This window comes from Miniopterus schreibersii, assembly GCF_964146895.1.
Source record: "Miniopterus schreibersii genome assembly, chromosome: 6".
NCBI lineage: Eukaryota > Metazoa > Chordata > Mammalia > Chiroptera > Miniopteridae > Miniopterus > Miniopterus schreibersii.
This window is the reverse complement of record NC_138107.1, coordinates 32,369,220-32,394,393: the sequence shown is the minus strand read 5'-3', so window position 1 is coordinate 32,394,393 and position 25,174 is coordinate 32,369,220. Positions and strand designations below refer to the sequence as shown.

Here is a 25,174-nt window from a genome sequence, read left to right as displayed (position 1 = left end):
GAAATATTTATGATTAAATTGGGGGAGCAATTTGATTTCTGGAAAATGGTCTTCATGTGAGATACAGCCTGAGGGTTAACAAACATTCAAGGTACTATATTAGTGATAATGAGTGTTTTTAAGAGTGACCTAAAAGAGAGACAATGAAAATAACCAAAACACAAATAAAAAAATAGATATTTTTTATCTTTCTGTTGAAATTCTACAATTGCTTTCTGTGATGAGATTAAACTTTCTATTCCTTATATGGAAGTCTCAGTGTTTAGAAAATTTCATTTCATTTGCTCTTTCTTGATTTTATTTCTTGATTTACTTTTAAGACATATTAATCACTAAAACACATCCAATTGCCTATAACGAGTTTTGATGAAAAAAAAAAATTCTGGCAACCCTAGCCAGTATGGCTCAGTTGGTTGGGTGTCATCCTTTGCACTGAAGGGTTGCTGTTTTGATTCCAGGTCAGGGCGCGTGCCTGGGTCTCGGCTCGATGCCCGATGGGGTGTGTGCAGGAGGCAGGCGATTGAAGTGTTGCTCTCACATTGATGTTTCTCTCTCTTTCCCCCTCTCCCTTCCTCTCTCTAAAAGAAATCAATAAAAAAATCTTTAAAAAAATTATGGCTAAAATTTTAACCAATATTGTTCAGTTGTACCTGTTTTTCAACCTTGACCACCCGGCCAAGCATACTGAGGTCATCTGTGGTCTCATGTTCTGCTGTTATTTTCTCTCGGCTCTTCTTATCTGATGTGATTTGCCCTTTTCCAAGAATTTGATCAACACTATCAGAGAAAGAGGACATCTGATTATGAGTGCTAAAGATGGAGTGTTTTGAAAAGAAAAATTAAATACAATTATCTTTAATGTATGTAAAATAAAATAAAAATGAACTTGTTCCAGTTGATGTGCTTATTTTCTTAACATGAGAATTATACATGAGATTAATTTTCTCATTTCGGTCCATGATGAAATCACCTATGGGCGATCTGGAGGCAAAACTGCCTTAAGTTACAAAGCAATTTGTCTGTTTCCACCTTTGATCAAGTATTTTCTGAATTCAACTACTTAAAACATAACAAAATCATAATTATTTCATATTAACATATTCTTTAGTGAACATTTATTGTACAGCTGATATGTGGGAGCCAAGCAGATATGAAAGCTATTGGAATTCTAGTTGGAAAATATACTCTACATGAGCTAGGTACTCTAAATTAGTTCTGGACATTCTGTAGCAGTTCAATTTGCTAAAAACCTTGGGAACCACAGATAGTTCTATTAAAGGACTTGGAAGACAGCTACCACCTAGGCAAACCTTGTAACATGACCACAGGATGAGTAATAATGATTTCCAAGGAGACTTGATCAGCCTAAATGGGAATTACAGTACTTTCTTCTTTTTTGTGTGTTTTAGAGCTGAATTACCAGGAGTACTGACTCAACTCTCCAGTTTAGTTTGCATAGAAATACAGGCAGTGCCTACCTTCTAAGCTATTAAACTGCAAGCTCAAAAGGATAGGGTCATTATTTTATTAATATCTGGATAGCCACAGCACGTGGCACACATTACAGGCTCAATAATTATCTGTTGAAAGAATGAATGAACAAATTGTAACTTTTTTGGTGGTTGTAACCAATCAACAGGTGTTTTACTAAGGGTCTAGTATATCCCTCACCCTGGGCTATGTGTGCTGTGGGCATATAAATAAATGTTTCAAACTCAGTCCTTGTGTTTTAAGAACATATAATCACTAATTCTGGTAATTTGTCCCTCATAGTGAAGCAAGATCCTTAAAAAACTAAATTAACTAAATATTTTGCCTTCAAGATAACACAATTAAACAAACACGTATAGTTGAAAGAACAGTTAAACTTATTTCTTTTAATCACTCAATAAGATGCTCATTGGAAAGACAGTATATATCTACCATTTACAGGACACAAAGGAAGGGGAAGGCCCAGTCTTAGTCACAAGCTACGAGAACAAACTTGCAACCAGGAAACAATACAAGAGTCAGCCAGTGATTTTCAGTCTTGACTCTGGCACAGTATACCAAGATTCTGAGTGCTCTTATCTCCGTAGTGGACTTTAAATGCTCTGGGGGGTCCGATGAGGGAAAGGTCTGTCTTTGTGGGCTGGATAGTCAGGTAAAGTTTAACGAAAGAGGAACACTAGTTTATTCCTGAAGGGTGGTTAGGATTTAAATAATAACAAAACAATAGTAACAGCAGCAGTGATCATTCAGATGACATCCGAACAGCTATTAACATTTACTGAGCACTCATTTAAAGTGTGTTAACTCATTTGATCCTCATAGCAACCCTATGAGGCAAACACTAACATTATCCCCATTTTTACTGATGAGGAAACTGAGACGCTGTATCAGTGGAGACTTTTAATACCTGATTTACAGCTTTATATAAAATCTATGCTAAAAGCAAGGTCCAGCTGTCCACTAAAAATGAATTAGAACTATGGAATTTAAGAGTTTCCCCTTCTACAGAGTTCCTCCCAGATAGTTTCTGTGCCTTTCCTTTACAACAAATAACATTTTCATTGCTCACCGTGTTTGAAGGCTCTTAATTCTACACAACATGTCCAGGTGACCAGCAGAATACTGTTCAATGACATCTTTTACGTCATATGGGCGTAATGTTTCTTTAAATTTCCGTTTTGCAACATGAAATTTCATAATTCTGTAAGAGCAACATATTACAAATTAATCTTTCTAGCTTCATAAAAGAAGTTACAAAAATAGCTTACTAGTAAAATATAAGAAGCTCTGGAGGAAAAAGTCATGCATCAAATTATTTTAGGCTCCTATGAAAATGCAACATAAAAGCCTGAGATTACAGTGGACAATTTCAGAATATCTTGTGGGGCACACCTTGAGAGTATAAAAACACACTAAAAAGAGACTATTATGAAGTGTTGCATCTTTTTAATGTTCATTGAAACCCTGATTTAAAATTAAGGTCAAAATGCAATTCCACCTTTTCCACTTGATCCTCAGAAGTCCAAGATTTAACACCTAGTGATTGCATCTCTTATAAAATAGAAAAGTTAAAATGGTCTTCTATGTAACTATTTATTTTTGAGATGCAGATGTATCTGCAAAATTCTTATTCTCTGTAGAAAAATGTACATTTGTGTAGAAATTTCTGAAAATTTTGTTCTATAAATCATTTCTGCAGAACATTGCTCAATTAGCTAGCCTAGTTTCTTTTGTTTCAGGCATAACACACTCATCAACTAGTTTGAATGTCTAAGCTTTTCAGAACTAGGTATCTTTTAAAAAATATATTGTTTTTATTGATTTTAGAGAGAGAAAGGAATGAAGAGGGAGAGAGGGAAATATTGATGAGAGAGAAACAGAGCAGCTGCCTCCTGCAGCCTCCCTCCTGGGGTTCGAGCTGGCAACCTGGGTATGTGCCCTGACTGGGAATCAAACCAGTGACCTCTCAGTGCATGGGACAACATTCAACCAACTGAGCCACACCGGCCAGGGCAAGAGATTTTTAAAAAATTATTTATTTTATTTTTTATTTTTAAAAAAATATATCTTTATTGATTTCAGAGAGAGGAAAGGAGAGAGAGAGAGAGAGAGATAGAAACATCAATGATGAGAGAGTCATTGATCGGCTGCAGCCCGCAACCAGGGCATGTGCCCTGACCAGGAATCGAACCCTGATCGCTTGGATCCAAGGTCGACGCTTAACCGCTGAGCCACGCCTGGCAGGGCGAGTTTTTTTTTTATTACTATGTTTCCTCCAACATGAGTCCCATGCTTTAAAACAGTACTTTACCAATAAGTTCCATGATGGCATAAATAGCCAATATGCCTAAGATAACTAGTGACTGCAATAACTTGATATAATCCTTGAAGAAAGCAAAGAAGCATAATGAGTTTAATGAGTTTAATGAGCCTATGCAGCCTTATTGCAGGTAAATGTTAAGTCCTGGTGTTTTTTCAACTATTAAATGGCTCATAGAGTCCCAGTATCCCATTCAGGATGGAAATTAGTCAGTGAGGCTCTATGAACCAAAATTTATTGTACCTTGGTGGAAAGTGGGCAGATTAGGAACAAATGTAGAGTTTAAGCAGAAAATTCTCATTACATATCCTAAGTAATAGCTGATTGCAAGGAATCCAGATTGCTTTATTGGTTAAAAAGCCCCTAACTCTGCCCTAGCCCATTTGGCTCAGTAGTTAGAGTGTTGGCCCAAGGACTGAAGGGTTCTGGGTTCGATTCTAGCCAAGGGCACGTACCTCGGTTGCAGGTTTGATCCTCAGCCCCAGTTGGGGCGGGTGTGGGAGGCAACCAATCAATGTCTCTCTCACACTGATGTTTCTCTCTCTCTCTGTCTCTCTCCCTCCTTTCACTCTCTCTGAAAAAGCAATAGAAAAAATATCCTCGGGTGGGGACAAAAAGAAAAAAATTAAAGATGTGCAGTTGGGCCCTGCAGTGCATGTTCGTGCTCAGGTAGGCAGCAACCTACCTGATCAAGCCTGCATCCTGAGCCTGCAACTTGGGCACATGCCCCGACCAGGAGTCAGACTGCGATCTCCTGGATCATAGGTCGATGCTCAGCTGCTGAGCCACACCGGCCGGGCTAAACAATTTCATTTTTATTTACATAATTTACTATATGAACTAGCCAAATTAAAAGAAACTCTGTTTTAAAATTTTGATTCGTACTTATAATTTTTATCAATATTACATAGGAAATGGATAGTCTGTGTTTTTTCGGCACGGCCATATGATAATAGGTTTGCCAAGTACAGTAGATATTAGAAGTCTTAATTGGCTTCCCATTGATTTTACACATCCTATCACTCTTCAGGTGGCACTGCTTTTCCTCTAGTGCCTTACGCACAGACTTTACCACCTTCATGTGAAACAGTGCAAGTCAGATGAGTAAATATCAATTTAATTATTTGGGAAAGAGGAGTATATGCAGTAATTATTTTACTACTTACTCTCTCTGTTCTTGACTTACACACATCTACTGTATCTGTATGATAGAAATACTATCTAACATTGTAATATTTCACGTGTCTCCCCAACTTCTCATTCAGTGATGTCACATTGATATCGTGAAATTAGCTACAGTAGGAGTATTTATACCCTGGAAATTGGCCAACACTACAGACCAGGGCTTTTGCCTCTGGGAGAACTGATTGTTAAGCATTTACCAGTGCACCACCGAGTGCACAAAACCATCGCACTTACTAAGAATTAAGTTTTCTAAGATGGAGATCAAATAGATTTTCTTAACTGGCTTTGTTGTGGGTTGAAAAGAAAAACAAAGGTTTGTGGTGAGATATGAGAATTCTAAATCAGGCAATACGTTTTATAAACATAGAGAGAATGTTTAAAAGCATATGTGTTTTTGAAATCAATAATTTATATAGAGGATAATGACAGTCATTTTGCCTTTTCTAAAGGTAGACTAAGCACGCACTCATAGCTCTCAAAGCTGTCCCTTCCTTTCCATCTGCAAGACTACAACCTTAGAAAAAATAAACATTTCAAAATGCAAAGATGAGCATATTAACCCCTCAATAAGTCTTTATTGCTTTTCCATGGCCTATCAGGTAAACATCAAATCGTTAGCACATCCTATGAGGCTGTTTTTGGACTGGCCTCTGCCTCTCTCTCTCTCTCACCTCATCTGCTCCCACTTTCTCCTTGGAAGCTGAGGTTCCAGCAACATTAAAATATTTGTAGGTTCACAAAAACACCATTCAATCAAATATACATCAATTATTTGCATATGCTATTTCCTCTTTCTGAAATCCTACGGTATCTTTAAGACTCAGTTCTAAAGTCCTTTTTTAAATCCTTACCTGAGGATATTTTTTCCATTGCTTTTCAGAGTGTGGAAGGGGCCGGGGGGGGGGGGAGAAAGAGAGAGAGAGAGAGAGAGAATCATCGATGCGAGAGAGACACATCGATCGGTTGCCTCCTGCACGCGGCCCCTCGGAAATGGAGCCTGCAACCGAGGTACGTGCCTTTGACCGGAATAGAATCCAAGACCCTTCAGTCCAAGGGCCGATGCTCTAACCACTGAGACAAACCATTCAGGCTAAAGTCACTTTTTTAATGGAAATTTCTGAAATTCTTCCAAAGTAGTTAATCAGTTGCCTATCGACATCTGTTTTAGTACGTAACTCACCACATTGTAATTATTTGCTTATGGATCAGCCTCCTGCACCAGACTGTATGCAGGGCTGTGTCTCCCCCTTGATAACTCAGAGTTTCATGGACAAGTAGCTTGTTTTTCTAGATGCTCTCTAACGAGACGCAGTGGGCAGCTCGAGAGAGGAGGGAGTAGGGGATGTTGAGAGCTCCTGCCTTTTCTCTCCAGGTGCTCATCTCTATTCATCCCTCTGCAGGAAGCTGCCCTCCAGCCCCTCTGGATTTTCTTGTCACCAAAGCGCCCATTTCTCAGGTTTTTGTCTTGGCATTCTACCTAAAACGCTAACTATTCCAGATTCAATTTGAGCATTCACACCCGAGGCAGTCTCTCCTGACCGCGCAGGGGCGGATGGCCTTGCTCCGTGCTCGCCAATGCAGTCAGGCAGCGGAATCTGTGGCACTGAATCTCACCCCCTGCGCCCGCTGAATCAGAGACTGGGTTTTTACCCCGGCAGCTCACACAATTCCTGGTGGGTAGTAGAGATGCAATAAATACTTGCTGAAGAAATGAATGAGGATTAGCTCTCTAGTTTTTCCAAGTTGTTTGTGTTCTGTGACAAGGCAGGCTCTTGTAGAGGCCTTCTAAAAGGAGTGCCCCAGATCTGAGGTCTCCGGCATATTTCAGGAACAGCATAAGCCTTTGACTCTATTTCACGAATACAAAAATGCTTTCTAAAGTAAAAGAAATGTTCATTCATTAATAGTCAGGGCCCTGCCTGGTTTAGAAAAGGGTTATTTCAATAGAACTGCTTCTGGAAAACCATAAAAATATAATATTCTTTCCCATTAGATAGCTAATACAATAAGCATCCCACAAAGCCACTAAATCACAACAATAAGCTGTCATTATGAGGAAGTAAGGAGAAAGACAAAAACATTGAAAGTCAATGTTTCGGTACTGTAATTCAGTAAGTACCAAATGTGGAGAGAGCGTTAATAGCAAAATGAAACTGTCCAGGGTGAGGAGAGGGAAGAGTTTGATGGGATAGTAATTATGTTGGCCAAATAAATTTTTAGTATCAGAAGACCATCAAGAAACAGAGATGAAAACATGTGGTTAAAGTCCAAAAAGAATAAAACCTTAATTTTTTTTTGTTCCTAAGAGACTAAGTGCTTCTAAAAATTATGTCAATCTAAGGGGGAGTGGCTGTGTGGCACACTCCCTGGGGATCCTGACCATTTTATCCATATCTGACGATCTTTTTTGAATGAAGACCCCTGGTCATCAGGGTCAGGTGATTTGAAATGTTTATATCATTCAGTTACCTCAGCCTCCCTCCCTCCACACAATCCCCTCTCACTTCTCCGGGGCTGGATGTGATTTTCATGGTCAAAATCAGAGTGGGAAATTTGAGAGACTAAGCCAAGCTCGAGATAGCATCTCTGACAAGTTCGTCTTTTCATCCTTGGTCCCTGCAGCCTTTCCTTATCTCTCTGGTGGTCACTGGGATGTCTGAAACTGCTTCTGTCTTTAGCATGCAATGAACTTTACCTGAGCTGCCAGTTCCCACATACTGGACACAGAGCTGGATGGTGGGGAATCAAAGATGAGCGAGACACAGATCTTGCCCACCTCAACTCAACGTCGAGAGGTCTCCAATAGTGAGCCTTTGCTGAACAGCTGGCATTACCCTGAGCACTTTCCCTGCATTGTGCCAACTTAAAACTCCAAGAACACCCCACCTTTGCTATCTGGGTCAAGTGAAAGCGGGGGAGGTTGAGTAACCTGTCCAAGGTCACACAACTAGTCAGAGACAGGTTACGGCTGATGCCACAGCCTGTGTTTTTACCACTCCACTACGCTAGCATCACAGGATGGATCATGGCAAGCAACCTTGTAAAGGTTAAGGAAAATGCCAGGCCTTCTACTGGTCTGACCTCCTGTTTCCTGTACTCTCACTGACACTCGCACAAGTAAGCCTGAGGCCATATAAGTATATACTCAACCCGACTCCATCTCTGTCTTCCCAAAGGGATCTCATGCTGGGCATACACTCTACCCTTCCAATTGGCCACCCTCATCTCTCAAAGGGCCCTCTCCAGGATCCAGGCCATGGCTAACATGGGGTTTCCACCCCCCAAATGGTAATGTTTTCTATTCTACCACAGATTCTAGGGGCCCTCTTCTTACTATACCCCGGATGTTCGGGCATACCCATCTGTCTCACTGTAGTTGTCAGTTCTGCTTGACAGTACTTCTCAGCTACTAGCTAGAAGGGCACAATGAGTTTTTGTGAACAGAAGGAGTGAGTAGCCCATTTTACGGTTATTTGCAGGAAGAAATGAAGCCCAGAGTTCAATAATTCTCAATTTCAGGAAAGATATGAGGGTGCTGAAAACTGAAGAAAAAGTGCAAGAGTAGCTGTCAGATTATGAATTTGAAAGGCTTTTCAATTTTTTTTCTCTTCAAGGCCATTGCAGTTCAGATACTAAGACTTTTTATTATGAAGCAAAGGGGAGGAAGGAGAGCTGGGGTTTGGGGGTGTCCTGGTTGGCAGGTGAAAGTGGGAAAGTTGATTTCCTGTCTTGGCTCTTGCATAGGCTAGCCTGAGTATTATGGATCTCGACTCTCTAAATGAAGCTGGGCATAAATCCAGAGCAATTCGTAGTCTAGACAAAGGGCCAGATAGTAAATATTTTATGCTTTTTGGGTCATATGGTCTCTGTTGAAATCACTCAACTCTGCATTGTAGCAGTGGAGCAACCATAGACCATACATACACAAATGAGTGTAGATACGTTCCAATAAAACTTTATTTACAAAAACAAACATTGGGTTGGCTTTTGGCTCCCCTCTAGTTTGCTGACCCCTGATCTAAATAGAAAGAGCCATGAAGAAATGCCTTGAGGCTGGGAATAAATGAAACCCTGTGAACTGGCTTGGGAAAAAGAAGCAGAAGAACTGGGTGGAATCTACATGCTTATTAAGGAAATTTACTATAATCTATGCATTGCTTGGGAGAAAGGAGTGTTTGAGAAAATCACTCTAGAGTAAAATTAGGACCTTTACAATACAACTCATGGCCCTAGCCAGTTTGGCTCAGTAGTTAGAGCGTCAGCCCACTGGCTGAAGGGTCCCGGGTTTAATTCTGGCGAAGGGCACGTACCTCGGTTGCAGGCTTGATCCCCGCCCCCTCGGAGTGGGTATGGGAGGCAACCACTCACATCGATGTTTCTTTCTGTCTCTCCCTTCTACTCTCTCTGAAAAGCAATGGAGGCTATTTTTATCCTCAGGTGAGGATTAAAAAAATAATAATTAAAGCAGTGGAACATTAAAAATATTAAAAATACATTTAATGATTAATATGATAATGTCAGGCAGCACTTTATAGTAAACACTTTGAGAAAGGTACTGTTGTCCTCTCCATTTTGCAAGTAAGGAACTCAAGCACAGAGAGGTTAAGTAACTTGCTGGGTTAAACATATTGCTCTACTATTGTATTAATATTAAGGTCTTAATATTTTAACATAAAATAACAACAACATAAAAGATACTTTGATATGGAACAGCTCTTTTTACTCATATGTGCATGGTACATAATAGGTGCTCAATAAAATTTTGCTAAGTGAATGGCCTATTCTCACAGGTATTGTTGGAAGGTCCTTTGAAGGACCAACAGAAGGCTGAGGAGTGTTGCACTCTAGTTGGCTTTTTATCTTCATCAGGGTAAATTGTACTACTAATTTGAAGCTAATACAGCAGCAAAGAGCAAAAGGCCAGTCTCCCTTGATGCTGTTGGAAACTAAGAGGCTAGGAGTCTAAGAGAGGGAAACCTGTTGGGCAAAGCTGACATGCCCCAGTACTACCACTAGAGGGGGACAAAGATTCATCACAAAGCTAAACTGGTCTTGAAACTGAAGGAAGTCTGCTCACCCAGGTTTCTGAGCACGAAGAAATAACTAAAGAAAGCAACGTTAAACTCTGGGTAGATTATATCTGCATATATACACAAACACATGTGCACTTTTAAGGGAATGTAGGTGCATTTGTTGTGCTGCTATGAGTTATAAAATCTTGCGAAAGTCTTGTTCCAGTCCTCTAAATCAGGGTAAAAACACTGCATATGAATATGCAGAGAGAGGAATCACTAGAAAACAGAAGCAGCAATGACTGTTGCTGCCACCAAACAGATGGAAGGGCCCGGCCAGCAGCCAAACCATGTGCAGGGCGGAGGGCACTCAGCCGACAGTGAACTGAAGAGGCAGATTGATTGACTGTAAAGACAGCCGTCCTTCCCAAGCTTGGCTGCTCGCTGGAATCAGCTGGGGAGCGTCAAAAAATGCCACAGCCCGGGTCCCACCTTCAGAAATTCTGTTTTAATTAATCCAGGGCGTGGTCCAGAGATTGTATAAAACTCTTCAGATGACTCTAACGTGCAGCTCAGGCTGAGAACTACTGAAATGGATGTGGGGGTGGGTGGTGGGGACAGAACAATCTCCACACTCCCTGCCTCCATGCAAAGACGTGATGCTGTTTGTTTTTTTAAAAAATATGTCTTTATTGATTTCAGAGAGAGGAAGGGAGAGGGAGAGAGAGAAACATTGATCGACTGCTTCCTGCATGCCCTCTACTGGGATCGAGCCCACAGCCCAGGCATGTGCCCTGACCTGAACTGACCCAGCGAACTCTTGGTGCCTGGGACGGTGCTCAACCAACTGAGCCACACCGGCCAGGCCCTATGATTTTCTTAATAACATTTTCTTTTCTCTAGCTTACTTTATTATAAAACAGCATATAATACATATACAAAATATGTGTTGACTGTTTATGTTACCAGTATGGCTTCTGGTCAACAGTTGGCTATTAGTAGTTAAGTTTTGGGGAAGTCAAAACTTATATGTGGATTTTTGACTTCAGGGTGGTGGTGGTGGTGGTGGTCAGTGTCCCTAACGTCTGCGTTGTTCAAGGGTCAAGTGTATAGTATTTGGACTCTGAAAACCCTTCAAAACTAGTTATAGAATTCTATATCCAGGACCACTTCGCCCTTCTATTATCTCAGATTGGGCTCCTAGACAGTGACTTAGGAATCCCAGGAGTTCCTGGGTGGACTGACCTGTCTCATTTGCTTGCTTTCTTACATAGAGACATGTAAGTCAGTTCCATTTGTACACAGCCTAACAGGTGTTCTTACTGCAGGGACAAGCAGGGATCTCACTTGGCTGACCTAGGGATCAGGAAAGCTCTGTGGCCACACTGTTGCCACCATGAGGAGCAGGCTTGTTCTTCTAATGGTTGCTATTATTGTGCTTTATATTCAGGATCTAGTAGGCTCTCCTGTACATTCTGTTGGGCTATCTTTTCTTTTTAAATTAAAAAAAATATTCTGGTTTGTTTTTTGTTGGGTTTTCTCTTGAAGAGTTAAGAGTAGTAAAACCCAAGCGAGTACTTCTGGATCCAAGCAAATCTATAAATGGTCAACTTTCCTCCTAGGGTTTTGTGAACACGGATATAGTAACTAAATTCAGGAATTTAGAGACGATTCAACATCTCTTAGATTTAACAAACACCCGCAATGGCAAGCACGTGCCTCTTCCTCTCTCTTTGTGCAGTATTCTTGTCTGAAGTATGAAGTGAGGTTTGAGAAAAGTTGGGAGTTGAGAATGCATGTTAGGGCAGGGTCACGAGAATGGTCCTATACGTGCCTTTCAGAACCAGAAGGACACTGGGGCAAGGAAACGGGAAAACCTCATCCCTGAACCCAGGGTTACGGCGAGGGCTGATTTGCATCACCCACCTCCAAAGCGCTGACATGTCTTCCCTTCATGATCAGATCTGAGCAATTTTAGAAGAGCTGATGAGTCTTTGCTAGTTATGAAGAAATTCTTGACACCTCAGCTATGTTTCTGTTAAGAGTGAAAGATTCTGGTAGATAATTTTAGAATAGAATTCTGTTGACATTCTGGCTTCAAACTTTTTTGCCTCTATTGAATTTTTCTCCAAAGCCGCTGGTGACCTGTTTGCGGTCACTTTTGAAGGACCTTCTGAGTCTTTATCTTCCTGACCTCTTGGCAGCGTTTACGTATCAGCCACTGACCGCGTCCTGCTGGGAGCACTCCTCTAGCTCCGCTCCCACACGCTCTCTTGGTGTCCATCTGTCTGGCTGCTTTGAGACTGTCTCCATCAGGGCCTTCTTCCTGTCACAGCTCTTTACGTTCTTGTGTGCCTTAGCTTCCCTCTACTCCCGCACTCTTCCTGGGGTGACTCATCTGCAAATTATTATTTCTGTGCTGACGATCATCAAATCTGACCTTATTCCCGATTTGTCTCCTGGGCCTCAGATCCAGGGATCCGCCTGCCTGCTGGGCCCCCACTGACCCTCAAGCTCCACACTCTCAACAGTGCACCATCTGCCCCCAATCAGCCTCTGTCTGACCAGGCACCTAGAAGTATCACCCTGAGTCCCTCTGCTCTCCCACTTTGTCCTCTCCAACCAGTAAATATTCAACTCCTCTTCTTTTTCACACATGACAAGCTCTGAAATCCATCCTTCACAACTCTACTCTGACTGCTGGCTCAGGCCCAGGCAGATCCAGGTACAGGAGTACCTGGGTTTTCCAATGCAATCCGTTCCGGAAGCCCGTCCCAGCTCTGAAATGTTCGAAAATAGAAAACTGAGGGATCCACAGCCGACAGCTGGGCCTCAGGACCTTGCCCTCAGCGGGAGCTGCGGGGCATGTTCGACTGCTGAGGTGTGTTCGAAAACCGAAGCATTTACTGCGGGGTTTAGGGTGCTCGTAACCCGAAATGTTCCTCAACAGAGACGTTGGAAAACCAAGGTACGGCTGTATTGTAACAATAGTCTCCTCTCTCCAATCCGTTCTTTGCTCTGCAATCAGAGTCATCTTTCCAAGTGTTAGAGTAAAGCACCAGTCTGATCAATTTACTTCTGTACTTAAAAGCCTACATGCTGCCCAGCGGGTGTGGCTCAGTGGTTGAGCATCGACCTAGGATCCAGGAGATCGTGGTTGACTCTCTGACAGGGCACATGCCCCGGTTTCAGGCTTGAGCCCCAGCAGGGAGCGTGCAAAAGGCCGCTGATCGATGACGCTCTCATTGATGTTTCTCTCTCTCTCCCTCCCTCTCTCTGAAATCAACAAAGATACATTTTTTTAAAAAAAGCCTCCATGCCTTTTTGCTTGTTACACTGCCCCCTGCTCCTCTTTTCAGTCTAACCTCTCCTCCCCAGGTCTTTTGTCTTCCACCAGCTCATATGCTTTCTAATGCCACCTTCACCTCTGGATTTTGGCACCTGTAGTTCCCTCTGTCTAAACATACACTCCTTCAATAACCTACCTGGAAGCTATACATCTACCAGATCTTTGCTCCGATACCCCTTCTTCCAGGAAGCCTTCCTGAATGCCACCTCCCATGTCAGTGCTGACATTATGTCTGCCCGAATAGCCTAGGCTTCTATGATTTCAGTGATATGTTGCTCTGTATCTTACTTCTCTGGCAGCCCCTCATGACTCTAAGCAGGGATCCACCTTTCTTTTCTTTCTAAATGTCTTTATTGATTTCAGAGAGAGGAAGGGAGAGGGAGAGAGGGAAATAAAAACATCAATGCTGAGTCACTGATTGGCTGCCTCCTGCGCTGTCCTAAGTGCTCTGCAAAGGTTAATTCATTTAACCCTCACCACAGCCCTACAAGGTCAATACTATCACCATCTTCACTTCACCAATGAGAAAGCGAAGCACAGAGAGACGACCTGGGGCTGCTGTGTTCTTGGACTTCTCCTGGGCAGCTCTGTGGCGCCAGGGTAAAGTCGGGCTGTAGCTTTTCTAAAGGATTCTTTGAGTTTTCACCCAAGGCCTTATTTATTCCTTTGATTCTCTAGAAGGCTGGTTTGGTCTGGGAAATAAGAAGTTGCATACAAGTGAAACATAGCAGGCATGGTGATTATTGCATGGAAATATCCTGAGAAGTTAGGAACACAATACAATCAACAGCTTCTTGGCCATGTCTCTTCAGAAGGATGACTAATCTCCACCGGGTTCTGGTTCTCTTCACAGGAAGGACAGGTTGTACAGTATTCTGATGCATTTCTTGGTGACTGGCCGTAAACAGGGTTGCATAAAACAAGTGGAGGAGAGAACAACTGTCCTTGAAGATCCTAAGTGTGGACTTGATCTGAGATGCAGTAATTCTGTGAAAAATACTGGTAAGAAGCGGGTAAGCTCTGCATCGCAATGTTTTAGCAGACAAAACTCTCTCTTCAGTTGCCTAATCCTCGACATAGCGTTTGTACGTTGCCTTGCTGTGCACATCTGAGAATTTATCTAGCCAGCTTGGTATAGGAAAACAAATACAAACATTTCTTTTGCACTTAAAAAATTTATTATTCTGTGACCCTTTTATAAATATAGCATTTATTGAATATGACTCTTAAAATTTATTTCAAATAAATGAACATATGTTAATTTTCGTGTGGAATTTTGCCCAAGATTCACACTTATGTAGTATTTACACAATGCCAAGCGGGAACTGGAAAGGTAAGTCAGCCAACCTCTTCAGATAGTCCCAAATATCCAGATGTTTGATACTGTGAAGGAACATATCCAGGTAATTAATGGGCTTTTTTTTTAAATCTGAAAATTTTGATATTGTGCTGGAGAAAATATTTTTCAGTGATACAAACACAGGTGACTTGCCATGAGTTATGGACTGAATTGTGTACCCCCAAAATTTGTATGTTAAAGCCCTAACCCTCAGTACCTTAGAATGTGACTGTGTTCGGAGATAGGACCTTTAAGAAGAGGAGATTAAGTTAGAGTGAAACTGTGAGGGCTGACCCTAATCCAATTTGACTGATGCCATTATAAGAAGGGGGAAATTTGGACACAGAGAAGTGGGGGCACAGAAGAAGGACCATGTGAGGATACTGTGAGGAGATGGCCATCTGATGCCAAAAGATAGGCCTCAGAAGAAAGCAGCCCTGCTGACCCTGGGTCTTGGACGTTGAGCCTCCAGAACTGTGCGAACATAAGCTCCTGCTGGTTATGCAGCATGCGTGCTCTGTGGTATTTTGTTATGGCAACGCTAACAAATAAATATCCATAATATAGTGAAAAGTGAGTGCATGGGATGCTCAAGAATTTATCAATTTCCTTGTCAATCTGTTTACTTCCCTGCTAATTTCATCTTTCTATTTATAAATGAACTTTTGAGTGGAAAAAAGACACTTAGCATTGGTTAATTAAACCACTAATAAGATATAGAACTTTTGTTAAAAATAAGTACAGTCTCCACTCCCAGAAATGAGTTTGAAAGCACATTTCCAGTAACTTTGTGCACTCCCCCTAACTAATATTTGGAGAATAATCTGTGGTAATCTTGGAGAAACTATATAAAACAGTATTATTTTGTCTTTTAAGACATATTTTGGACATGTCTAAGAATAGCCATGGCTCAGTACTATAAAAAGTGATGTCATTCTTAATAAAAAGTCTCAAAGTATATTTAGGTAATAAAATCTAGACAAGTTGAGAGTGGTCTTAATCAGCTCATTACCTGAGAATCTTTACTCTCAAAAATAACTAGAAATTGGAAGATGCTTAATAAATATTTTTTAAGAATTCCTACTTTGTTCTTTGGGAAGGTAATGAGGTTATTTTCCCTGCTGACATCCTTGTGGAATACATATTTTCTGTTACATATTTTTTAAATTTAAATTTGACTTTAAGAAAAGCTATTATTATTGTAAAAGCTGCTGGATGACAAAGGCATGCTCAAGTAGTCACATTCAATAGTCAAACAACCAAAAATAATGAGAATGCCAAAATGAAGCCACTGTTTTAGAGATGCACAATAGATGGTTCGCACTTGCCATCAGTAGTATATAAATAAGTTACTATTTCAGGTGCTCCGAAAGAGGTGGGCATATTCTGGCAAAAAACATTCCGGACAACCGATGTTCAATTTATTTGTGTAACGAAACTCAGGAAAAGGACACTTTTGAATACGATTATGGACATATACCTGCAGATCCTTTTCAGAATTCTAGTTGGTATTGGTTGGTATTTTAATTATGTAGTTTTAGAAATTAAGTACTATCATGAGTTAAAGATTTCCAATTAGTTATAAGCCCTTGAGTGAGGCTCTTATGTTTTTATATAGCACCCAACAATTTTAAATGGAACTTGGAAGTGAGAAAAAAACCACACACTAATCAGAATCAGAATATGGGGGAGAAAAAATAACCCTCAAGTGTCACGAATTCGCAACCAGAAAGCTTCCGAAATCCACATGAAAATAATGAAGTTCCGTTAAAAATAAAAACCAAGAAAGCATTCTTAAAAGAAGGGAATTCTGCAAAGGACTTTACAAAAATCAGTCAAGTTTCAAGAGGAAGGTATAAGAAAGTAAGTCTTAAGCTGCTGCTAAACTGCTTAGCTAGCAGAATAAACCTCTTTCATTTTCTCTCTTGCAGCTCACGATTCTTTTTATAGGCTGTGAGGCAAAAGTAGAAGGCTTCTACAGGTCTTGGGAAATGGCACAAAATGGATTAAGTATGACTTTTAGGAAACCTAATCTGCTCCCATTAGATAAGATTTAACTGTACTTGCTGCAAATCAGGCTAATCTGGGGATGAATTGCCCCACCTTTGCTTTAGGGCAGCCGTTTTCAACCTTTTTCATCCCATGACACACAAACTAATTACTAAAATTCTGCGGCATGCTAAAAATATATAGTATATGTTTTGCTGATCTCACAGGAAAATAAGTATAATTGTGATTTACAAAAGAAGTAATAATAATAATAATTACCTACGCTTTTTGCTCCAAAGTGACTTTAAAAAAAGAATCAGGTGCCTATACTGGTATACAAGGATTTCTGGTACCAAGAATTAAGCAATCAGATGAAATCTTATTATACTACATGACCAATAGGATGCAACTCTATTATATGAACTATGTATTTATGCTTCAAGACAGGGCATTTACATGGGATGGCTATTGTTGTGTTGGCTGTTGCCTTTTATTTTATTTTTTTAATTTAACAATCTAAGGGGAAAGAGGTCAGTGTCCCTGACTAAATAGTCAGGTATTGCATATTTTAAAAATTCTTTTGGTTCACTGCTTGAAAATTGCTGCTTTAGAGTCTTTGATGGATATAATGATGTAAAGAATTTCAAGGCGACTTCTAGATCAGCAGTGTCCAATAGAACTTTCTACAGTGATGGAAATGTACTATATCTTCTCTGCCCAATATAGTGGCCACTAGCTTCCTCAATGTTGGTAGTGCTACCTATAAGCTGAATTTTACGTTTTATTTAAAAATAAATTTAATTTAATTTAAATTAATTTAAATAATCTCATGTGGACGGTGGCTACCATATTGGGCACTGCAGTTCCAGATCCTTTCTATCCCTTTAACTGAAGCCTTCAGGCATCATTTTTACTGCATATCTGTGGGTTTTCTGAAATTAATATTATCCAAGGCTTCCAGGTCCCCAAGGGGTAGGGTGATCATATAATTGTTTAAACTGGGATACTTTGAGAAAGACAGACAGTGTTACTAACAATTACGATAAGACAAGAGGCATAATCTGGATGGTCCAGGGCACATAAAAAGGTTGGCCCCCCACTCATAGGGATTGCTGCTTGAAGATTCTATTAGGAAGTAACTGGACTTCATTTCTTTTTAGGTTGCTGTTACAGATAGTGTTTAAGCATTTTTGGGGGCACACATTTTTGGGGGCATACCATAATCTTCTTTGCCCCCACAAACATTTACCAAAATCTTTTAAATTCATTTCTGCTTTCCCAGTGACTTCCGACATAAAGTGAAGCAATGTCTAACATAATGCTAAATGACCAGCTCAAAATAGAAATGAATGATCAATCATACCGATCTGAGTTTAGACTAAGTATCTGAATAGCTAAATTGGGTTCATTGTTAAGCTTCCCTCGGGCTTTTGGGTAAGAGGCCAAAAGAGCCAAAAGAGGCATGTCTTTGCAATATAGTCACTCAGCATTCCCGGACAGACACAAATTCTCCCAAAGGGATTAAAGTAGGCAGGTGGAACATGTGGCAGTTCATTTAGTCCAGATTCTGAATTTTCTGTGGGGTGTGGATTCCTGAAATAAGTAGCTTTGGGTACTCGCTTACCTTTCTGACATCAGTAAAGGAAACATATTAAGATCTGCTTTTAACAGTTGCATTCCAGCAGGATACGAACAACTGCAGAATGCTTTAGGGTTCCCATTTTTAGAACGCAACCTGTTTTGAAATAACCTAGAGGATTTTGTTTTTTTTTTGACACAAAGTACAGAACATGGGTCGAAACATTAAGTCATAAAAATAATTTGAAAAATCCAACTGCACCTATACACTAAATGTCTTTAAAAGCAGCCGATTTACACGACAGGCCAATTTTTATGTAATCTCACTATGGCTTGGCTTTTCAAATCCCACCCACCTTTTGTAACATACTTTGAGTTGAACACAGTAGAGTTTTGTATTAAGAAAAAAAATATTTCAGACTTTAATAGGCATGTGGATGAATAGGAAAAGAGAAGGCAATTATTCCAGGAGATTTACCTGCTAGAAAAAGAACTTAGCAGCATAGTAATTCACATAATAAAAGCTAGGTCTCTGAATCATTTTGTCAGAGGCTTTTCACCAACCTGATAGCTCGAATGACAGTTTTAAGCGGTGGGGTGAGGTCTTCTACAGATACATCACACTGGCATCCTTTTTCATCATATGCATCATCAGTGCCAAGCGCGGTGTCAGCTGCAAGAGAAAACTGCCAGTTAAATATTGTTACCACCAGCAATTTAAAACAAGCTGCTGAACTTGTCTCTCAGAGCAATAGGGGGGAACTCACAGAATAACCTTACAAGTTAAGGTAAATGTAAGGTCAGCCAATTGTTTTCCCCAATGTTATCCCTCTCCTTTTTCTACAGCCTCACCAATTTTATGTCGCTTGACGCGAGTACCCTCCTGAGCTGTTCTCCAAGGGGAAGGTGATGTTGACGCCCTGCCTTCCCTTTAGTGCTGATGGATTTGTGTTGATCCACCCTTGCTCTTTGCCCAGTTCTTTGAAACTAACAGCCAGGGTTTAAAAAACAGTTGTTTGGAGTTAGGGAAACAGTCTATGGATACTTAAGTAATTGGCCTCTCTATATAGAGTTCGACACCTATGACACCCCACACCTGGAACAAGTGAGTCAGCAGCGAGACCCAAGGACACTGACTACTTGTCAGTTACTGGACACAGGCAGCCCAGGAGAGAGCTTGCTTAAGATAACACAACCAATGCTAAGAGATTTTCAGTTGGGTAATAAAACCAGTTTCTCATAAACTGAGCAAATTAATTTTTTTTTTTGAAGCAAATAACTTTTGGGTTAACTGCAAAGGTTGGAAAAGGGGTAGGGTTACAATAAACCAAATTAGTAAGGATTTATAAAATTAATAAGAAATAAATTCATATCGTTGCAGCTTTATGTTCAGCAACAAAATATTGAAAATGCTAAATTAAAATTTATGGAATGGGGGATGAGTTAAATAAATGTTGGTAGGTTTATATAATGGAATATTAGGAAGCTGTTAAAAACTGGGTGGAGGGGACAATGGGAAGAAAAGAGGAGACATCTGTAAACTCTCAACAATAAAGATAAAAACAAATAAACAAACAAACAAAAACCTGTACAATCCTTAAAAAAATGATGTTGAAGACTAATGACTGGAAAAATGTCACAATATGTTATTAAATAAAAAAATCTGTCTATTGGGGTTAAGAATGATTGTATTGTTTTGCTTGGCTATATTTCTAAGATTTCTACAATAAACACATACTACTTTGGTAATAATAAAAAGTCACACATGAGAGATGAATTATATAGCTTCCAAATACTATTAAGCCTTTTTAAATGCTGACGTACACTAAAGGACTGACTGCTTTCTGTTGCTTTTGCTCTGCTCTGTTCATGTGCTAAGTCATGAGAGGCACTTTCATGACAGCCGTGGGCTGTCCAAATTGGGTTAAAAATCCTGAAAGGCTATTGGAGGTCCATTCATTGAAGCAGTGCTTATAATAAAATGCAGTTGATGCATCATTTAATTCAGCTATTCACTGTGTGTTTACTCAGTTTATTGTGTGCTGAGGGCAGAGGTGGTGGTGGGGGAAGAGATGCATATGGATGGTTCTTCACAACTCTTCATGGGCCCTCTGGCTTTACAATAATAATAATAGCAACCACTCACTGAAATTTATGCCAGGCACTAGGTGAAGCTGCTTCGTATATTAGTTTCCTTACAGTAACTCTACAAGGTGGTGGTGATATTATGCCTGGTTTTTGATGCCAAAACTGAGGCTCAAAGAAGGTAAGTACCTTACCTGAAGCCACAAAGGTGGTAAGTGGAGCTAGTAAGTTTCAGAGCATGTTATTCAAATCCAGGTCCTTGAGGCTCCAAAGCCCTTACCATTGCATTACCCAGTGTCAGAATGTGTTCAGGGTTCAACAGTGGGTTCAGCAGTGGCATGCACCATGTCAGGAGAGGGCGGGGGAAGAGCGCAGCTCAGGTGCTGCCTGCTGGCAACATTCCACTTTTCTCCAGAGAAGTTTGCCAGAGTTTGAACAAGAGCATACTGATGAACTCCGTGTCAGTCGGCTCTGACTCAGTGATGACCTTGGTGGTAAGCCAGCTGTTTTGCTTGATTGGCCACCCACCCAACACAACCCTTTTAGCTGATAGCACCATGCCCAAGGTGAGATGACATTCTTCCAGGAACTCGTCACAATTTCTTCCTCTGACTCGATCCTGACCTGCTCTTAGTTGGTGAAGTAGGTTGAATAGTGTTGCCCCCAAATTCATGCCCACTTGGAACATCAGGATGTGACCTTATTTGGAATAAGCGTCTTTGAAGATGTAATTAAGGTAAGGTGTTCAATGAAAGTGTCCTTGTAGGACAGAAAAGGAGAAGACACAGGAGCACAGAGCCAACGGAAGCAGAGATGGGAGTGATGCGTCTACAAGCCAGGAACACTGAGCATGGCTGTCAACCACCAGCAGCCGAGGGAGGCATGAGATGGTTTCTCCCCCAGAGACTCCAGGGAGACCTGACCGTGGTGACACTCTGCTTTTGGACACTCTGAATCCTTGAACTGTGAGTGAATACATTTCTGTTGTTTCAAGTCACCCAGTGTGTGGGAATTTGTCATGTCCTCCTTAGGAAACTGATACAATTGGGAAAACTTTTCTTTATGGTTTCCAATTCTCCACTCAAGAACAATAATTATGATGATAATAATAGTAATAAGTGTTTTTTTAGGGAAATCTAATTATGTGCCAAGAACTTTAATTAATTGTTAAAAACCCCATGAAGTACATATTATTATTAGCTCCTATATTACAGGGTGTGAAAGTGAGGCACAGAAAGCTAAGAAACCTGTCCGAGGACACATGGAGGGTAAGTGGCAGAGGCGGAATTTAAATCTAGGCAGGTGGGCTCTGGAGCTGCACTGTTACACACGGCCCGGCCCTGAGTCTCACTCCAGACTGAAGATTTGTCTTTCTTACCCCTACTGTTGGCATCTAGATTTCCTTCTCCTGCCTTGTGTTTTCCTTCACACGGCTGTGAGCACCAGGCTACCGTGGTCTCAGGTGAAGTGACCCCACAACATTGAAAAAGGATCAGACTTGGAGCAGTGTGGTTCCCATGGCCATGTGCTGAGCCAGTCCACACCCCAAAGGAGACCTGGAGACACATACACCCTGGAACTGAGAGGAGGCTGTCTGTGGTGTGTGGGGCTCACGTATAGGCCGGGTGGCTGTCAGAGCCAAAGTCACCAGGCACCATACAGAGTCTTGTGAGAAACCCCATGTTAGCTACCCAAAAGAAATATTGAATAATGCACTTTTTCAGGATTCCCAACCAGAATTCACGACTATTCTATGCTGCCCTTCAAAATAGAGGCATGCACCTGCTTTCCCTCACCTGAAATCTCATGGGAGCCAGACAGGACGTGGCCCTGTCTTATACCTCAGAAAACTGGGGAGCACGGGAGAGGTTACAGGGAGGGCAGGGCCTGTGACGCCTGCATCAATGACTTTCCTACTCGAAAATACAATATACCCAACCATAACACGACAATGCAGGTCCAAACAATAAAACAAAAAATACAGGGCCCTTTTAAAAAATTAAAAAAAATATTGATTTTTTTTAGAGAAAGGAAGGGGGGGAGAGAAAGAGAGAGAGAGAGAGAAAGAAAAGCATTACTTTTTTGTTCCATTTATTAATGCATTCAGTGGTTGAGTCTTGTACGTTCCCTGGCTGGGATCAAACCCACAACCTTGGCATACGACATTCTAACTAACTGAGCTATTTGGCCAGGGCTGAACACAGGGCCCTTTTATTATGAAGTTAGTGGAAAACTTTTCAGCAGGAATATACTGTCACAATAAGCACAAAAATAAAGATAGGGGAATTATGACTGTGAATGGAACTGGGAGCTTCCCAAATGATGAGTTTCCTCCAAGCCTAATGCTGCTCTCCCTGACCTTGTCCTGCACCCAGGGAGAGCTTCAATCTTTCCATCTTGTTTAGAAACAGGAGTGGGTGGGAGATGGGAGTCAGTTACCAACTGCATTGTGTCCAAATGCATCTTATTGTGGAATTTTATTATATCACCTAAACTTGATTGTTTACAGCATAAATTAAACTCCCAGTCTTCAAAAAATTTTCTTTGTAGGTTTAGTCAGAGCAAATGAATAAGAAATACATCTTTGCAGGCCTCTACTGAAGCAAGGGCTGAGTTAGAAAAATTTTCTCCTTATTTTAAAGCTGCAAAAATGGGGAAAATGCCATCTTTCTGCCTCGTAAGTATCTTGAGATGTCAATTTTCTTTCCAGTGAGGTTAACACCACATTAAATCTCTTTCTCATGATTCCTAGAGGCTTAAAACCCGCTGTGACCTCTAAGAGACCAGGGTGGGGCTACATTTTCAGCCAAGGCTGGCTCTGTTCTCCAGCCACATATCTGGCTCTCTGTCCTGGCATTTTGAGAGATGTGGGTCATGGGAACACAAGCTCACGTGAACACTGATCTGCATAAAATCTAGTCATGAACGGTATAATGCCAATGGCATGAGGTGCTCCCTGTGGGCAATCCTCCCGGGGCGGTGAGCCTACCCCAGTGCAAAATCTGTGCCTGCAGAAAATGTATAAAATGCAACCCTTTATCTCTCCCAACCCTCTTCTGTTTCCTGTTTATTAGCAGTGTTCAAGATTTGCTTTCAAATACCTTGTTTCCCTGCATTTTGGAGAATCTATTTTACGGTGTTTGGAAAGGACCACTTGGACCTTAGATGATGAAGAGGGAGGAGATAATGAAGCATTCTGGAAACTTCTGCTATGTCTGAAGATGATTTTTCTGTGAAAATGATGAAATTTTGCCATCAAGATGTAGGTATTTATGAAAAAAGGTAGGTATTTTCTAGTTCTTTCTCTTGGTCACCTCTCTTACAGATTAGATTTTAGGTTTCTTTTTTACATTTCTTTTTATTTTTAATCCTCACCCAAGGATATTTTTTCCACTGCTTTTCAGAGAGAGTGGAAGGGCGAGAGAGAGAGAGAAACATTGATGTGAGAGAGAGACATCAATTGGTTGCCTCCAGCGCGAGTCTCAACTGGGGCCAGGGATTGAACTGGCAACTGAGGTATGAGCCGTTGGCTGGAATCGAACCCAGGACCCTGCAGTTTGTGGGCCGACACTCTAACCACTGAGCCAAACCAGCTAGGGCTTTTTTACATTCCTTGATGAAATAATTACAATGGTTTTCTACCGTGGCTACACGTTAGAATCACCTGGGGAGGGTTAGGAAAATCTCAATACTCATAATGTCCTCAAGACCAATAACATTAGGAAACTGAGGGTTGGAACCGAGGTATCAGAGGTTGTTATAAGCTCCCCAGAAGAATCCAACGTGCAGCCAAGGGCCAGAAACACTATTATAAGTGAAAAAATGACGTCCCCTGGTTTCCCTCAGCCAGAGCTGAGGAGTGTGTTTGACTAACCTGCCATTGGATTTGGACTAATTCTCCATGTCTCCCCTGCTGCCACTGGTATATTTTCCTCAGGAACAATTTTGTAACAATATAGGTGCTTCATAAGACAAGAGGAAATGATTGAATAATACAAAACAGGAAGAAAAAAAAAATCCCTTGAGAAATTGGTGCTATAGGAACAAGGTTCCATCTACTTCTTACTCAGCTTAAAGGGCTCAGCTTTCTGAATTCCAGCTGCTGTTCTCTATCCCTCCACCATCTGAAACCTCATTCTCTCCAGGCGTTGGCACTGTTCTCTTGGGAAAGAGTCACTACTGTTTGTACATACAAGAAGCTCACATGTTCATAGACCAAAATCGAAGTGTCAAAACCTAGCAGAAAACATTTACTGTCTGTGGAGGAATGGTAATGTCCTCATGTTTTCATCAGTAGGAGAAATAAGGAGACAGGTGACAGCTTTGATTGTGAAGACAGCAAATGTTACTACCTGAAAGAACTAAATTAGAATGCAAAGAAAAATGCTGGATTAGGAAAAAACCCCAAATATATAAAAAGACTTAATATTTATAATGGATAAGGAACTTATTTGATAGGATCACAATCCAAAATATAAATGTACAAGTAAATCAGTTGGGAGAAACCACTAGTGGTGAAAATTGACTGAAAACTATTCAAGCTTACTAGAAAGAATAAAGAAATTAAAATTATGTGGAAGTATGAACTTATACCTATTACTTAGCAAAAGAATGATGACCAATATTAACAAAATTGAGGTGGATCTGGTACATTTTTACATTGCTAGTGATAATGTATATTGGAACAAATTTTTATGCCAATAAAAAAAATAGATAAACCTATAATCAGCAATTTATAATTTTAAAACAGAGGAATTTTCTTTGGAAAATAATTTAAAAAAAGTAATACAAATACAAAATCATATTGAATGTAAACTGTAATTAAA

At 40.7% G+C, this 25,174-nt stretch overlaps 1 protein-coding gene across 2 annotated transcripts in view; it reads right to left on the bottom strand.

Moving 5' to 3' along the window:
• Nucleotides 1-25,174, bottom strand: part of KCNQ5 (potassium voltage-gated channel subfamily Q member 5) — a 450,687-nt gene that overhangs the window by 4,751 nt on the left and 420,762 nt on the right. For both annotated transcript variants that reach the window (XM_081140487.1, XM_081140488.1), the window contains 3 exons: nucleotides 18,828-18,936; nucleotides 2,561-2,692; nucleotides 651-777 (listed from right to left, as the gene is read on the bottom strand). In XM_081140487.1, coding sequence (XP_080996613.1) covers nucleotides 651-777; nucleotides 2,561-2,692; nucleotides 18,828-18,936 — 368 coding nt within the window. The remainder of the gene's footprint in view (nucleotides 1-650; nucleotides 778-2,560; nucleotides 2,693-18,827; nucleotides 18,937-25,174) is intronic.